The 17,011-nt window shown below is 31.9% G+C and overlaps 3 protein-coding genes and 2 long non-coding RNA genes across 5 annotated transcripts; all 5 read right to left on the reverse strand.

The window, feature by feature from the left end:
* Positions 1-365: 365 nt before the first annotated feature.
* On the reverse strand, positions 366-2,518 carry LOC107366759 (tetraspanin-11). Its single transcript, XM_015934394.3, has 3 exons — positions 2,143-2,518; positions 1,778-1,960; positions 366-1,098 (listed from the first exon to the last, which is right to left on the reverse strand). Exons 1-3 carry the CDS (start codon positions 2,209-2,211, stop codon positions 676-678), a joined length of 675 nt encoding a protein of 224 aa, XP_015789880.1. The 5' UTR covers positions 2,212-2,518; the 3' UTR covers positions 366-675.
* A 690-nt stretch (positions 2,519-3,208) lies between these two features.
* LOC107366620 (ABC transporter G family member 23) lies at positions 3,209-5,448 on the reverse strand. Its single transcript, XM_015934241.3, has one exon. It carries the CDS (start codon positions 5,310-5,312, stop codon positions 3,234-3,236), a length of 2,079 nt encoding a protein of 692 aa, XP_015789727.2. The 5' UTR covers positions 5,313-5,448; the 3' UTR covers positions 3,209-3,233.
* A 368-nt stretch (positions 5,449-5,816) lies between these two features.
* LOC149094042 (uncharacterized) lies at positions 5,817-7,014 on the reverse strand. The gene is made up of 2 exons (XR_016199322.1): positions 6,712-7,014; positions 5,817-6,092 (listed from the first exon to the last, which is right to left on the reverse strand). It is a non-coding gene; the product is annotated as an uncharacterized LOC149094042 (long non-coding RNA).
* A 2,103-nt stretch (positions 7,015-9,117) lies between these two features.
* Positions 9,118-11,060, reverse strand: LOC149094043 (uncharacterized). Its single transcript, XR_016199321.1, has 2 exons — positions 10,658-11,060; positions 9,118-9,704 (listed from the first exon to the last, which is right to left on the reverse strand). It is a non-coding gene; the product is annotated as an uncharacterized LOC149094043 (long non-coding RNA).
* Positions 11,061-11,421: 361 nt separating this feature from the next.
* On the reverse strand, positions 11,422-16,525 carry LOC107366638 (neurocalcin homolog). Its single transcript, XM_015934257.3, has 2 exons — positions 15,874-16,525; positions 11,422-12,059 (listed from the first exon to the last, which is right to left on the reverse strand). Exons 1-2 carry the CDS (start codon positions 16,264-16,266, stop codon positions 11,874-11,876), a joined length of 579 nt encoding a protein of 192 aa, XP_015789743.1. The 5' UTR covers positions 16,267-16,525; the 3' UTR covers positions 11,422-11,873.
* Between the last annotated feature and the right edge of the window lie 486 nt (positions 16,526-17,011).

Raw genomic sequence — 17,011 nt, forward strand, 5'->3', positions numbered from 1 at the left:
ATCATTGCCCCATTATGGTGCTATTTCGAAATACCCGTGTTAAAGACTTCATAAAGTATGGCAATGTGTCTTCTGAAATATTACCAGCGCCATGAAAATAAAAAACTTACAGCGACTACTAGCTCATTGTACCTGCTCTTATTAACAAGCACAACAAAATGTCGCTCTCTAAAAATAGCTTAACGATTTTAAACATCACTTACCGTGGCCATAACCATTGTTCATTTGCATTTAGTTGTTTCTCCATGACTTTGGACAAGTTCCCATAATTTCAGACAAAATATTGAGCCGAATTCGTAGAACCAGTAACTGTTCTCAAAACGTTCTGACAGTGTGCAAGTAATCAGAATATTAAAGAGTAAAGGTTTACAAAAATTTCAATTGTTTATTGGTTATAATTGGAAAAAAGTCAAAAATATTAAAATTATGTATAATGTGTTATTATAAACATGTAACATTCAATAACGTAGTTGCAAGATTTGAATGAGGAGGAATAAATGCGTATTCATGATCTTTCTGTATCATTTGTATAGTATATTAATAAGGCGAAAGATATTCGAAGATATGATGAAAACTCTTTGTAACCAGTAAATAGTAAGTCAGCGGATTGAGCGGCAAAGATTGTATACGATTTACATGGTGTTTAAAACGACATTATCAATGATTCGTTTTTGCTCAAACAGGTTCGTATTCAGCTCGTTCGTAATGGTATCTGACAATTTGTATCAACATTATAAGAATTTGAGAACAAGCTAACATGGGCACAAAAATAGCTAATTCTTTCATCGTAGGAGCCAAAAGTATCTTAATTGCGTGTACACAACCTTCAGTGTAAATATCTTTTCTTTGTTTTTGGTCAGCAAAACAAGAGTCAGGAATCTGTAACCAATCAGAAGCATTAAAAGCACCACAGCACTTCATTTCCATTTGAAAATTATCCATGTTTTCCTTTAACTCTGGCGCCTTTCCGTCTTCAACTTCCTTGATCTTCGATTGAAATTGTTCAATAGTTACATCACCAAATTGCTTGCTATATTTGAACGCAAAAACACCGATAATGAACTCAGCTATGATGAGAAGTAACGAAATACAGCAAACCTGTAAGAGTTAAAAAGGGACAATGAGAATGGGATTTTGATGATAAACTTGGAAACTAAAGATCTTGCAAGATCTTTGCGATTTTTGTTGTAAAGCAAATTTCTAAAGTCTTAACTTATATGTTAGAGAAAGAAAAAAAATTGAATGGTTTGATAACTAATGATTAGACTTTATTATGCTGTAATATAATATGACTGAATACAGAAGCAAATCTTGGCAAACATATTTAATAATGAATATCATTCTAACACTCGCGATTTGTTTGCAAGTATTCATTTTTATATAAACCAAGTACAGCAAGTCTTACAGCATAAGTAATGTAATACTGTAATAAATTTTGTATAATCTTGACATTGTAAACTTTGTATACAACAGAACTAAAATGAAATCTAAGTTTGAAAGCGATTTCATCGAAAACGATGGAAAAAGAAATTTTTAAATTACACAAATAAGCTCAGTCTTGATGGACTGGAAATCCATCATAGAACAATGTTTTAGTATATTATAATATAATATAATACTATATATTATGAATAATAATATAATATATTACTTTCACTTAATATTATTTTAAAGTATGTCAAATAACTACGTGATAATTCTGTGGATTATACTGACCGAATATGATCAAGATCTGACTTCTGTAGTTTCACCCATTAGTGATCTAACATATACTTACAACTCTTAACGCATCAGGAATATGTTTCACAATACAACGCCAGCACCCAAATAAATGGAAAAGTATTGCAAAAACACCAACAATGATGCTCATGATAGCAGGTGCTCGCCCAACAGCCAAAACATCTTCATAGTGCACTGCGATTAGAACTTCACCCCAAATAATGCTTACATAACTAAGTATCTAAAAGAAACACAAAAAATTTCATCAGTAAATTGTGATGAATCATAATCTTAATATGGAAGAAAATATATTGAAGGACGTTTCTAGTCTCTGATGAAGAGTCAAATAACCGATAACATAAGAATGGTAAACACAAATAACAGTAACTTGAATTTCAAACAAAAGTTGAATAAACCACTTACAAAAACGATGCACTTAAAAAATATTAGAAGCAAGTCAGCCCAAATTGGTAATTCGAAGTAACTGCACATAATTTACTATTATTTTTTGTGAGTACTATTCAGTAGGAAAAGAGTGAAAAATTAGACTAAAATGAAAATTGATTAACAACAAAATTTACTGTGAGACGAATAACTACAGGGTGTAAAAAAGATTGTAGGATTGAATAAATAAAAGAATAAACAATTTATTGATGCTTTATAACCGATCTGTCGAAATGTTAAAACATTCAACAATTCGTTGAAGTAACAAGTTAAAAATCTTTACAATCACAAGAGAAGTTTCACTCATTAATTTAACTTGTCATTAATAGGTTTCAGTTTTGTTTATTATTATCATTATTACTATAAAAATATCTGATAAGATTCTAAGTCTTGGATAGTTAGTGGATTGATTATTTGCTTTAAAAGTATGGCGCGTCTGTTTAAACTATGGAATAGTGCTAATAAAAACTTGAACATTTACGTTAAGATTTGAGATTTTGTGGGTTTGTAGGAGCATAAAAACTGAGTCCATTAGTGGCATTTAAAATTTCTCCGATCGACAGTTTTTAAGGAAATCGAGGTCAAAGTTGAAACTTGGATCGTCTTTAGATTATGAAAGCAGATTTTTCATGAAATTCATTCAATTGGTGTAACTTTTAAAAAACAACTAGAATATGCACCCATTTTTCGAGTTTCTATACAACAGATCAGTTCAGTTATAGTAAAAATTCCGCTTTCCAGGACCGTAAAAGTAAGAAAGAGAACTGAAATAACTTAATAAAAAGTTAAATCAGTAAAATGAGTTTCATGAACAAATATGCTTTCACACCATTGAACAAAAGGCCAAGTTTCAACTCTGTCCTCCAATTTCTCGAAAACTGTCGATCGTTAAAATACTTTTGTGTTTTAAGTGTTTGTTTGCTTAAAGGATTGGCGACACAGGAATATACTGGTAGGCAAAACACTTACAAAGGATACATGGTACCTTAAAAGCTGTCGCGGTTGGTCGGTTCACACAAGCATAAAGATAACTTAATCCTACCCATTACTGTATTTTCATTTATTTCATTTCAAGAAAGGATCAATCTCAATATGAAAAGAATCAAAAGAATGTAACTCAAATTATAAATTACAGTTTTGTAAACCAATGGTGATTCCAATCCATCGCCATGGACCATGACACGAATCATTGCCTCATTATTGTGCTTATTTGGAAATACCCATGTTAAAGGCTTCATAAAGTATGGCAATGCGTCTGCTGAAATATTACCAGCACCGCAAAAGATGGACAAAAAATCATAAGCAGAGGCACAACAAAGGACAATGAACATATCAAGTTTCATGGTCGCCATCAAGAAGGCAGTTACAATGGCTGAAACAATGTTTACCAAATAGATGAACCAGGTGAGAAAAAGTGAACCTTTAGCTGTTGCATGGAAAATGTCAATAATACAAATCATGACGGGTAAACTGATGAGCGAAGGTAGGAGAAGGGAAGAAATAAGGTGACTCAATATGAATTGGGTTGGTGTTGAACCAGCAGATATGCTTCGTTCATACAATGGAGTAGTTATATCATCATGAAATGTGGAAATTGACAGATAAAGGAAGACAAAGAAGGACCAGTGCATCGTGAACACTTGGATGAAGTAATTGCGAGAATTGTATTGATCTTCTTCAAGTTCAGGCTCAGCTATCGGGTCGACATTCAGGATGGGCGACTGAGCTAACATTGGATGGTGAAGGACATGACGACTAATACGCCAAGCAGATGCATTCAAAGCCTTGGTGAGATAATGTACAATTGTCACTGAATGCATATCAGCTTTTAACTGGTAAAGAGTTACTAACCGCCTTGAAGCAAGGCTAGCATTGATTTTGCTCGATCCTTGGCTAAATGTCAACTTTGATATCATCTTTTCAGTGTAATCTAGTGAAATTGTCAAGTAAGCACGGATCTTACCAGCCTTCATATCATCTTCAGCTTCACCTGTATCGTTGTATTCAACCAAGTTTATTATGTGAGTGTTAATTGAATGGATAAATGAATGACTATATTCAACTGGCGACTCATTGTTGATAAAACCAATATCAAGATTGTGAGGTGTTGGACCAAAGCAAATAGCTGATAGGCTGATCAAAGTCAATGTCAAAAGGGTTGTTGCGATAAGATAAGTTTTACTTTTTATGTAGATTAAGAGGACTCGATGTAAAACAGCTAAGAAAATCTGGAGGTAAGTTTTCAATCTAAAAGTGTTATTTGATGAAAAAGGTGATTTTGAAGGTTCCAGTGTTGTTTTATTTTCTTTAATAGTGCCTAAAGTACCACTAGGAGGAGTTATGCTTCTTCTAATTTTATCTTGCTTAACCATTATAGCAAAGGCCTTTTCAATGCTTGAAACCTTGTAAAGATTCATAATCTTGGCTGGACTTCCTTGGGCGAGTAAATGTCCTTTTCTCATGAAGCCAATCATGTCCGTCTTCCTGGCCTCTTCCAGATAATGGGTTGTAACAATAACTGTAGTTCCAAAGGATCGAGCTATTTCAAGGATACACTGCCACATGACTTCAATAACATTTGGATCGCAACCAACTGTTGGCTCATCGAGAATCATTAACCTTGGTTTATGGATAAGAGTGCAGATGAATGAAACTCTTCGTTTTTGTCCACCACTTAGTTGACCTATGGATCGAGACTCTTCTGGAAGGCCTAAGCGTTCACACAACACTTTTGCTTTGGCTTTACACTCTTTGTTTGGAATCCTATACAAAGCACCAAAATAGTTGATAATCTCAGAAATGGTCAAATTGTCATTTAAAGCCGTATCCTGTGGCATGTAACCCAACCCACAACCAGGAATATCAAGCAATGGATGGCCCAAAGTCAGGCCAAAGAGTCGAGTTTCACCTGCGTCAAGGATCTTCAAACCAATAAGGGATCGCAGGTAAGTTGTCTTACCGCTACCAGATGGACCAATAAGTGCATAGACACAACCTTTTGGTATTTTAATGTTGAACTTATCCAAAACTGTAGTAGTTTTACCTTCATCAAAATAGGTTAACATTAAATTTCTGGACTCAACAGCCACCTGTTCCTCTGCTCCATTGTTGTTGCATTCCGAATTGATGATTGCTGGCGACTCTGTCATATTCACCAATCAACTGTGAATCAAAGTTATCACACCAACTCTCGAACCAAAGACAAAAGCAAAACTGAATTACTGTGACAACACCAAAGAGTGACTTTGGACAAGCTTCTCTTTGGACAAAACTTGACGGCCATCGAAGACGGGCCCACCAACAATTAAACTTGTTTGACTGCCTGTAATAAATCTTAACCTGCAAGCAATTATTGCCCGTCAATACTAACCTTGATCATTCAACATGATTAAACACAGTCTAATTTATTCAAATATATGCGAAATACTTGGTGCTATTTTGGATTAAAATTCAGATGTAGCCAGGAATATTCAACCATCTACTTCCTATAAGATGTATGAGATAAGTTTAATTATGGAGATGAGTTTACTTGAATCTAATTTGTTTCTTTTAAACCAGACTTTGATTGACACCAATTGTAATATATTGACTTCTGTCTTTTGCAGGTTTAAAAATTTCACCATTTTTCCTCAAAAAAAAAAGATTCACTTGGCTTTACAAATTCAGGTAATTATTCAAATGTTATTAAGAATCTCAACTCCAAATAATCTATGATAGATAATCGTAAAACAGAAAAAAAATCTGATTTCTCTTTTTTTTTCATTTTCATTACAGATTTTGCTTAAATTATTTACATAAGGATTGGATAACCATTGGATTCCATTGGAATTGGTGAATGCATAGTCAACAGGACAAAATCAAAGTTAATTATAACTTCTTTTAACATTTCCAATCAACATTAACAGCAGCATCGTCATTTCAACTTGAACCTGAAAAAAAAGATGTTGAAAAATACATTTAATTTTAAGGATGCAATAACCATGAACGTCAAATAATCAAACATTCACTAATGGTAATGCTGATGAAACAAATTATGCAAATGATGGAAAAAAGTCAATCTCAGATTATCTAGTTAATCAACGTTAATTAATTCATTCAATTTCATCTCATTTTTTTGTTTTACCCTTTAAGCTTACAGATCATGATACATATCATTAAGCAATTTAATTCCTAATTAACTTATCAGCCAATCTAAATATTCATTGAGTTTAAACGTCAACAACTAATAAACCCAATCATCCTACCAACCTAACCAAGAAAGATGAGTAAATAACAAAGTATCCAATCCAGATAACCTTTACCAATATCATTGAATCCATTGGTAAAATGTATTTCAATGACAACTTAAACATTCATATTTGAGTGATTTCAACATGTAATATTATTGTCAGTTGAAAATCACGCAATAATCAGACAATTGAGGTTTAAAAGAGGTAACCAGAAAATAGATTAACCTGAGAAATGACTAGTAACAAAGGGTAAAGACAACTCAACATGTTAATACATTTAGATGAGGTGAAAAGGGATATAAAAGATGATTGCGTTTACCTTGATAAAGTTGATTGTGGAAACATCAATTGTTTCAAGTAGAGTGAAAACCTTTCGTTCAGTCAGATATTCCGAGGCAATAAGACTCTTAATCCGCAATGAGAGTGGGATTTTCATGGCTTTGAATTCAATTAGATGATGTAATTGGGTTACGCATTCATCGTACTTGTCAAAGGAACCACAATAACACAGAAAAAATGAATCAAAAAAAGGAAGAGAAGAAAAAAAATGAAGGCAAAATTGATTAAAACATTTTGTCTTGTCAACAAGGAGATAAAGAAAATATTACATGTAAATATCATGGATTGTTGTATTCAATTGATCTTTCTTGATTTATCTTTTTTCCGTCAGTTTAATTTGAACAATTTCAAGCCTTAAATAAGATTGAATATGATTATGAGCAACTAATATCACTCTGAACAAGTGAACTTTAAAGATAACATTATCATCTCATTGTCATCCTCTGGGATTTAGTTGAGTGTTTATTGGCTTCACACTGTTCAATATTATCATTTTTTCAGCATTTTTTTATCATTTTCATATTCACACAATATTAGACTTTCAGTGTGTTGATAGATTATTATTGTTATTAAACATTTTATCATGTAATAATGGATATTTTTTCAGAGGTAAAATATTCTTTTCCTCATATTTTCTCCTTTTATCTTCAACCTGTTATTTGATTAAGATTAGTGGTTAGTCAAGGTGAATGTTAATCAATTTGAAAAATGGTTCTCGATTGAAATGGCAACCTTTTGTTGTTCAACTCTATTTTTAAGCCAAAATACAATCTTCTAAATATAAGAATATCTAAATTATTTTCTTAATTTGATTTCAAAATTAATGATCTATCCTTTTTAACGAGCACTTTATGTTGTCTTTTTTGTATCACTTTAGGTTATCAGTTTGGTGGTTTACTTACTCGATGTTGAGCATAAGACCCGGCAATGAAGTAGATGACTTGACCGTAAAGAATGGTTAAAAAACCGAGAAATCTGATCACATATTTGGGTGGCCCTTCAATATCCACGAAAAAGGTTAGATAGAGGCAAAGAGTTTCATTCAAAAAAGTGCCCGTAAAGATGATACTAGACACTGGAGCCATAAATCTATTTATCTTAACCATATCACGACTCAATGAGATCATACGTGTTTTAAATTTGGTCAAAAAACGGATAAAATATTCATTGTAATCACTTTGGGTTGAGGCTGCAACCAGTTTTGCCTTTGAAGCCATCCTGTGATGTTTGCGTCCATAAACGTACAAATAATGACCAGTTAAAATGGTAAAGTTGACTTCATAGCAGCCAACAAGATAACCATGAAAGGCTGTGAAAAAGGTATGGGCAAGAGTAACGGGCAACCATTGAATAGGAAAGCCAATAATGATGGGCAGATGAACGGCAGCAGCACAAATGGTGCCGGCAATGAGGTTAAACCGTAAGATGAGTAAAGTCAATTTGGATCCTCTTTGAGTACTCAAATCTCGTGAATACTCTGGGTGTTGAAGGTGAATCATGGATTTCATCCATTCTTGGTAACTAACTTTATAATTGGATATTTCACTGTAGACTCGGGAAATCAGTGCTGCAACGAACCAGACAAGGCAAGCTAAAAGAAACCAGAATGAAGCTTGGCCCATGAAAAAGGAAAAATCAGCCAGCAAAGTTGAATAAATTGGATGACCAACATGGAAAATTAAAAAGGCGAATCTTAAAGTATCAAGAAACAGAGCAGGGAATGAGATTACATACAAAAACCAGGCTAAATCGTGTTCACGAAAGGATCCATCTGATACATAAGTGTACCTCAGACAACAGGATTTGAAAAATTCACCCAATTTAGGGTGAATAGTCTCAGAGTGGAGAGTTTTCAGTGGAAACAAAAGGCTAGCTAAAATGTCGGTTAACATTGTAATCAACTTTAGGTGAAATTGTTGCTTTGATAAGATTCACTTTCAATTGTTAAATTGAACATTTATTTCAACCTTTTCTCAATGTTATTCAATGTTGACAGACAACAATGAATTTTACTTCTAAATTGTCAAAAAATATTGAAATGAATGTCATGAGATGCTTTCATAATCAGCGATCTGGGAAATACATTATTTTGCTCAAATTAAACTCCTTTATTTACACGCAATTCATAACCATCTAAGACTTATAAATTGCATGATTACATGATGTTGTTACAATTGTTTTCAATTAAAGATTCTCAAGTTTATTGATCCTTTATTTTGATGGAAAATACAAACTCAGTTTCAGGTTAAATAATCAGAATTGCTGGTCAATTGAATAAATGAATTTCTAGTTTATTTTACCGATTGAATAAAAGATGAAGAAAGCTGCTTCCAAAGATTCAGAGCAACAGCCAATGAAACAATTGTTTAGGAAATGAAGAAATGCGTTTTTATTTTCAAATTTTGTCTTTTTTATTCATCAAATTGAAATTTCACAATTAAAAACAAATTGAAACAATTAATTGAAACATTAGACTACAATGAACTGAAATAATATCACTCTTCATTATCATTTGCAATATTATGTTAATAACAAAAATGTAATCATTTTTTTGCCCATTTTTGTTGATTTATTTTCGTAGCTTCTCTCTTCTTCTTTGCTCATATTTATTATTAATGAAGACTAATTAGTTAATTATATTAAAAAGTCAACTCCAAAAAGATAAACCAAATTGAAATTAAAGGAACAGATTGAAAAGTATAATCACTATAATTAATATCATGATCTGGTGAAATAGTTATGAGCTAAATTTGGTTCATGTAAAACATTTTTTTTCTGGTTTCTTATTAAGACTACTTTTGTTGTTGAATCAGTATAACTTCATTTCAGTTGGTTAATTGGTGCCAAATCTTATTAATTACAATGTTCAATCAGCTTTTATCCATTTCTTTTCACCTTGATTGTTCATTCATCTCATGAGCATCCGATTCCAGTCTCTCCATTAGTTGGGCTGTTAAAATTTCTGGTAAAGAACTGGTAAAAGTTGGGCGAAAAATCATTTTAAAAACTCAAATTAATTTACCTTTCCAAGTTGGTTAACACTTCAATAGACTAATATAGACGGAATTCAAATTTGCTCAAAATGTTTAGACTTGGGTTTTGGGTTTGGACGATACATTTTGTTTCTTTGGCAAACCTTTGAAAAGGTTAACCTGAATTGGCTTTAGAATCAATTTTACGGCTTTAAAAAATGTTATTTCTGTGATTCAAATTGTCTTTTTCTGGAGATTTCGATTAACGATGAAAGCGAAATGCTTTTAAACTCAATATTAAAATGTATAAGTCCCTGAATAAATGCTTAAATCATCAAATTAACACTGATTGTAATGTTTATTAGAGTCAAATAAAGCTTATTCACTGAATAAATCCATGTTTTTGATCAAGTTTGCTATGTTTCCCATCAATATCTTATCACAATAATAATGCAAAATAACGCAATGATGCTCATAATGAACTTGAATCAGTCAGATCAGATAAACTGTCAGTGAATGTGACAATGAAAACAAGCTAAACTCAAATGTCAATGTCTAATCAATTCACACAGTCTCTAGTCAACTCATCCACCAACGTGAAAGTGTCTTCTCAACAATAGTCCAAAATTAACAAATGATACTCACATTAACCTTTTAAATAAACTCACTTTGTCAGTCAAATTTCAGAAAATGAATGATCTGAAAAGTGTCGAAAATCTCAACATTTCCAAATCACGGATTGGCACAGGAATAACTCGCGATTTGCTTAAATCGATATGAAACTGATTTCAAATTTATGTATTACTTGACATTATATTAACAGATTTGGTACAAATAACGGAACCAGAAAATATTATCAGAATATCTCAAAGCTTAGCTGTCCATTAAAACCCAAGTCATACTAGTTATTGAAGCAAACTGTAGATAAATGGAGAAATGTTTAGCTTTACTTACATTGTCTTTGATAACGGACTGTTTGTCCGTTTACCAAAACCTCGAGCTGTTGAGATTGTTAACGGCATGTAACCTCTTGTCTGTAAACCTCGATAGGCTCGGAGTCGTGGTTTCTGGGCCAAACTGAGTACCACAAGTGTTCCCATTAATCCAAGCAAAATGGTAACAAATATTTTTGAAATTTTCATGACTGTGAAGGTTTTGTGAGTTGACAAGGACAAAAAAAGATCACAATGATTTGGAGAACGCAAATTGAATTTCAATTTTAGCAGCTTTTCCTCGACACTTGATCAACACTAAAAGAGTAACTCAATCGTTTCCGATTCTTAAAACTAATCAACAATATCGATGTTTTTTTATTGCGAAAACAAAATGATTTGAAATGTTGAGCACCAAAAGTTGATTCTTAAATGCATCTTTCGATGTGATTTTTGTTTATCTATTAACACACAAACATCCATCATCCATCATCATCCCTATCATCCTCATCATCCTCATCTTCATCACCTAAACTTTCATCTTTTATCATGAACGCCTTCGAAATATCAAGCTGCTCATGAAAATGCTCATGCGTCTCAATAAAATAACGCATTTTCATCAATTTTAATACAAACAATTCTCATCCAATTTCATCTGATCAACTTTGCTCAAAATTTTCTCCCATTCAACTGATTCCATGATGAAAATGCATTCTAATTGAAATCAAATTATTGCATGTAAAACATTCTGATCACAAATTTTCAAATGTATTCTCGATCAATGGATAAACGATTGAAAGAAATTCATTTATTTATATTCAAACATGATACATTGATGGTTACGCTTAGCGTATTTCCGTGATTAAGAGCATAAATGGAATCCTGAGAAAGTTGTGAATAAGTGGTTAACCTTTTCATCCTGAATGATACATTTGATACAAAATGAATCAATGAAATTTTGTTAAGTCTTCAATCTTTTGCTCAACATTCAATGGTTGACTAAACTGTTGCTCAAATGGTCAAAGTAAAGATGCTGAACAAAAGGCGAAACAAAGTTCAATCTGAATCTCTAAGAAGCATTTCGATTATGAAAATTGATGATTATGATGATGTTAAAGTTGACTGAAAATTGAGATGAAAAGTGAAGGACGATGAATCCCTGGGATTACAGACTTTGTAGACTCTCGACTCATTTGGGTTCAACTTGCCATTGAGCCTCATCTCGGTCAACCAGTGGTTCAAGTTGCTGCTGTACCGACACACAAAAGCTTGGCCAATTGATCGTCTTGATTGCAAACGTCGATAAACTCTTCCAATGAAACTTTACCATCTCGATTATAATCCATTGTATCAAAGATGAACTGAACCTTTTTATCCTGTTCGTTGAAAGCCACACTATCAGAGCCCAACATTTGGTATAAAGACTGTAATAAAGGGCAACAATTAGACAAAAAGACAAATAAATCAATGAAAAGCCATTTTCAATGTTAATAGCAAATCTTTAAAAATAGAAAGTTATTTCATTTGAAAATTCAATTTCAATATTTCAATAAACTCTTGCTTCTCATTGCTATTTTAATCTGGTTAAGTGACAATTTGAGCTGAAACATGTTTCATTTGAGCATCTAATTACATTTTTCCAGTTTGTATTACAGCATATTCAATGTAATTAATTTAATTTACCAACATTAACTACTCCAATGTTTGTTTCCCAAGTTAATGCAAACATTTTAACATAATTAAATTGAATCAACCCAGGTAAATAAGGTCAATCAATAGTAACATCCAAATGAAAGTAATAAACATAAAACAAAAATATTACAATCAATAGCAACAGTTAATCAATTTTCTAGTTCAAGTTTAACCTCAAAGATTTTGCTTCCAACAAGAAATATTAAAAAGCTCAGATCCATCTTCATTCGCTTCCAATTAAATCCATTTTCTAATTTAAGACTTAATTACACTTTCAGTTTCATCTCATCTTAAGCACTTTATCAACCTGAAAAAATCCTAAAAATCGAAATCAAAAAGCGACAAAAATCTTCATTTTTACACAGTTTCACAGTAAATCATTGGAGTGCAAACAAGTGTACAAAGTTGATCAAAAGAACCAAAAAGTAACTTTGGGTTTATCTCAAGTGAAGATGTACTGAACCTAAACTTTACTTCAATATGTCGCTATCAATCTGGATATTCATTTGGAATCGCTAATTGAACAATGTTGCTCTTGAAATGTTATTCTGGTTGAAGGTTGGCTCTGTTTGCTTGTACCTTCAATATCAATTGTCACAAAAGTAACTCTCAAAATGGAATCAAAACTTGCCAATATTTACCTAACATTAATCAAACTGATCAACATTTTTCATAACCAGAAAACATGATTTGCTTTCCGGCAATTCATTTAAAAATAGAAATGAAAAACGAATAAAAAGCGTAAAGTTTAATGTAAACATTTACTAATGTTTTCCTTAATCACCATTAATAACAATCAAGTAATCAGGTTTATGACAAAAACTATCAATGATAATGAATATGGAAAGGTGAACTTTCATGAACTCATTAACAAGTAAACACAAGTAAACTTGAGGCGGAAAGATGTTAACATTTTAAGAAGCTTTAATTAAATTTAATGTTTTGTTTTTGGTTCCTCAAAATTCATCCATTTTCATATTACAATCATAAATAATGATAAGTTGTGAAAGTATTTCAATCGTGAACAGTTAATCAACAGAAGGTGAAATAAAAAAATAACGTTCAACTTGTTTCATAAGGATCAGAGACTGTGTTTGTCTTTCAAGTTGATTTTGATATTCATTTAAATTAGTACTGAAAGTTACAAGAAAAAATATGAAATGTTACATTATCATTTGCATGATGATGAATTGAATTTACCTTGCATCAGACAAGAATCTTGTATCCATAATAAACAATAAGAGTAAAAATAACAGAAGCATCAAGATGAAGATTCTTGTTAATGTTGAGATGTTTTTTGGTTGTTGCTTTTGATTACCTTAATACTCAATGAACACGAGTAAATTAACCTTCAAAGTTAAAGGTTTAATTTAATTAGACTGACAATTGTTGATTGAAAAGAGTTTTAGGTTGCACTTCGAACTAAAATAATTACAATTTACTGGTTAACCAGAATAATTTTTGTACATTTTGTTTGCTTCTTTTACACTCTGTACACTTCTTCTTTTGTGACCAAGAAATTGAACGTTTAATGAATAAACAGAACTTAAGATCTTTTCTGAACTGATGCCGAGTATTTTTGAAAGGTCTTTAACTATTATTAATAGTTTTATCCAAGTCCAAATCATATATTATTTTAAAACAGTGAGCTTTGTTGCTAAAAAGATACAAATAGCAACAATTGATGCATTTATGCTTAAATTGACATAAACTGACAAAACACTTAAACAAAAATGGGCAAAACTGTGTGAAAATTAAGTTGGTGAAAATTTAAACTCTGTTACTTTGTAGAAAATTAAAAACTGAATCCATTTGTGTGATTAAAAAGTTTCTATGATCAATAGTTATTGAGGAATTTGAGTTCGAAGTTGAAACTTCAATCGCCTTTTATGCAGTTTTGGGAACAGATTTTTTCATGAAACTTCAGTAAGCAGATGTAATTTTTGATGGTGAATCAGTAAATGCAACTATTATGAGCAATAAAATTCCTTGTTTTCTGTAAAACAGATAAGTTCGATTTTCATTTAAACCGACCTCTTCTTATGAACTGCAGATTAAGAGTCCTGATACTTATTATTCATACATTAAAATTATTTGCACACATCATGGACTCAATAATTTTTTGAATTTCTCAACAGATCGCTTGATTTTGACCAGTGGACTTGCAACTTTTGGGCCTCACTATTTCGAGGATGACAGCACCTACAATCACCATTCTTTGGCGAATCATTAGATTTTATTATGGTCTATGATATAATGAAATTTGAAACTATTCGCGTTCCTACAATAAAAGTTATTGAATAGCATTCTTTATGTTTACCAGTTTTTAGACTTTGTTTATAAAGTTGAATGGTTGTGCAAACAAAAATCTTATGTTTTCATATCTTATTCATCATTAAATGAATCAGCTCAGATTTTATCCGGTATTGATTCATATTAAATCATAGCCCATAATGGAATCTAATGATTGGCCAAAGAATGGTGATTTTAGGTGCTGTCATCCTCGAAATATTGAGGTCCAAAAGTATTCCGTTCAATGGTCAAAATAAGAAGATCTATTGATCAATTCAAAAAAATATTCAATTCATAACGAGCACAAACAATTTTTATCTACTGATACTAAGTTTCAGATCTCTAAATCTTAAGGACTCAGAAAAAGGCCGATTTAAATCAAAATCGAAGAATCGAAGTTATACGGAAACAGAAAATTAAATTTCTCAAAATAAGTTCATTTTCTGGTTTATAATCAAAAGCATCATCTGCAAAATAAGTTACGTGAAAAAATCTGCCTCCGTTTTTGTACAATAAGCGATCGAAGTTTCAAATTTGACCTCAATTTTCTAGAGAACTATTGATCAGAGAAATTTTCGACTAGCACCACTTAATTCAGTTTTTGATCTGCTACAATTTAACAGAAAGTAAATTTGCAAAAAGTTAATTATCAAACGTTTAAGCCCATTTTTCTTTCAACACTTTGTCAATTTGTGTCAATTTGTGCGTAAAAGCAACAATTGTTGCTGTTTGTGTCTTTTTAGCTGCAACAAAAGTAATAACTTAATAACTTAACGCCTTTTAGCCTAACTTAAATGCCATAAAGAAATAATACTTTGCAAAAGAAGTTCGTTCAGGTATTTCCATTGATCACTGAATAATTGGAAAGCTATTTTCAATGCAGATCATGTCTATTCATATTGTAATTACGAACTAAACAGTAAATTAACACAAGTAGCTAAATTGATCATAATACATGTTAAAACTAGACTCTATGAGAAGAAGTTATTGATATTATCGACTGTTCGATCATTTAAAAGTCAATTAAAAGTGTTTTCATCTTAATTGGCCCAACATTTTTGCATAAATTGAAAGATCACCCCAAAAAACCAGAAAATTTACCTTCACTTATTGACTCTACTTTCATTGAAAAGCATAATGATGGCTTTTAATAACCAAAAACAGACTGTTATGAGTTCTGAAGACAAGATTTAGATTGAAAAAATGAATCGTTCTCATTGTCTCACAAGTTTCTCGTAGTTCGTAAAGGTTTACCTTGATTATTTTGCTCATTTCGTCCACATCAATCAGTCCATCTCGGTTAATATCGTACATTCTAAAGGCCCATTTAAGCTTTTCTCGTGGATTTGAACCAGTTGTTATACCAACAGCCAGAAGGAACTCTTTAAAGTCAATGTAACCATCGCCATCTGAGTCAAATGTACGATAAATGTGATCACAAAATTGAGTGGGCGATCCATCGGGACAAAACATTGAATATATTTCGAGAAACTTTTTCTTGGTTAACCGTCCATCCGGACAGTCTGATTGGAAACCCTTGTACCAATCGCGAATCTCTTGATCAGAGTAGCTAGTGTTTCGAGTTAAATATTCAATATCATCATCACTCAGCGTAATTGGAGTTGTCTTTGAAGTTGTACAACCCATTACAATAAACTGGTTAACACAAAGTAAAGGTAAAATTGGGTAAAAAGCAAACTTAAGGCAATTGCAAGTCTTTAAGAGACACTTTTACAAATGTAAATCAACCTTTAAACCTTAACAAATAAATTGGCAAAATTTGAACTTTAATCACACAAATGCACAATTAGATGGGAAAACCGTTGCAAATGAATGTTACTTTTCCTTCGATGGCGATGACGATGTTTAATCATTCGTAATGTTCAACTAAATGTAATATTTCACAAGGAATAAATAAAGTTAATTCTGGTCTCACCCAATTGATTTAACCTTTCATTTTTACCTTTTATTCTGTTCTTTCCCCTGGTTCCCTGTTAGGTTTTACAGTTATTATGCTTATTATTATAATGGTTTACCTTGTGTTTTTTTATGCTCAAGGATTGGTTGACCAAGAGAGAGAGGGACCTTTATGTGACCAGTCAACCATATTATCTAGGCTACCAATGGATATAATATATTCAATAATTTTCTCATTTGTAAATATTCAATGTTAATTGTTGCTAAAAATGTCGATCAAGTGATTAAAAATATCTGAAATGGACAAGAAATGCTAATTGGAAAGCTGATTAACCAGCCTTCAATGTTTAATATTTTGCTTACACTGTTTCAATATTCAATTGAAGAGACAAGAAGCTGTTTGGGTTTACCTGGGTCTTTTGGGTTAATGTGAAATGGTTTAGGTTAAAGGCTACAAATCATGATTATGGTTATT

This window comes from Tetranychus urticae, chromosome 2 (assembly GCF_039701765.1).
Source record: "Tetranychus urticae isolate SD_2017Ah chromosome 2, NJAU_TeUrti_SD_1.0, whole genome shotgun sequence".
NCBI lineage: Eukaryota > Metazoa > Arthropoda > Arachnida > Trombidiformes > Tetranychidae > Tetranychus > Tetranychus urticae.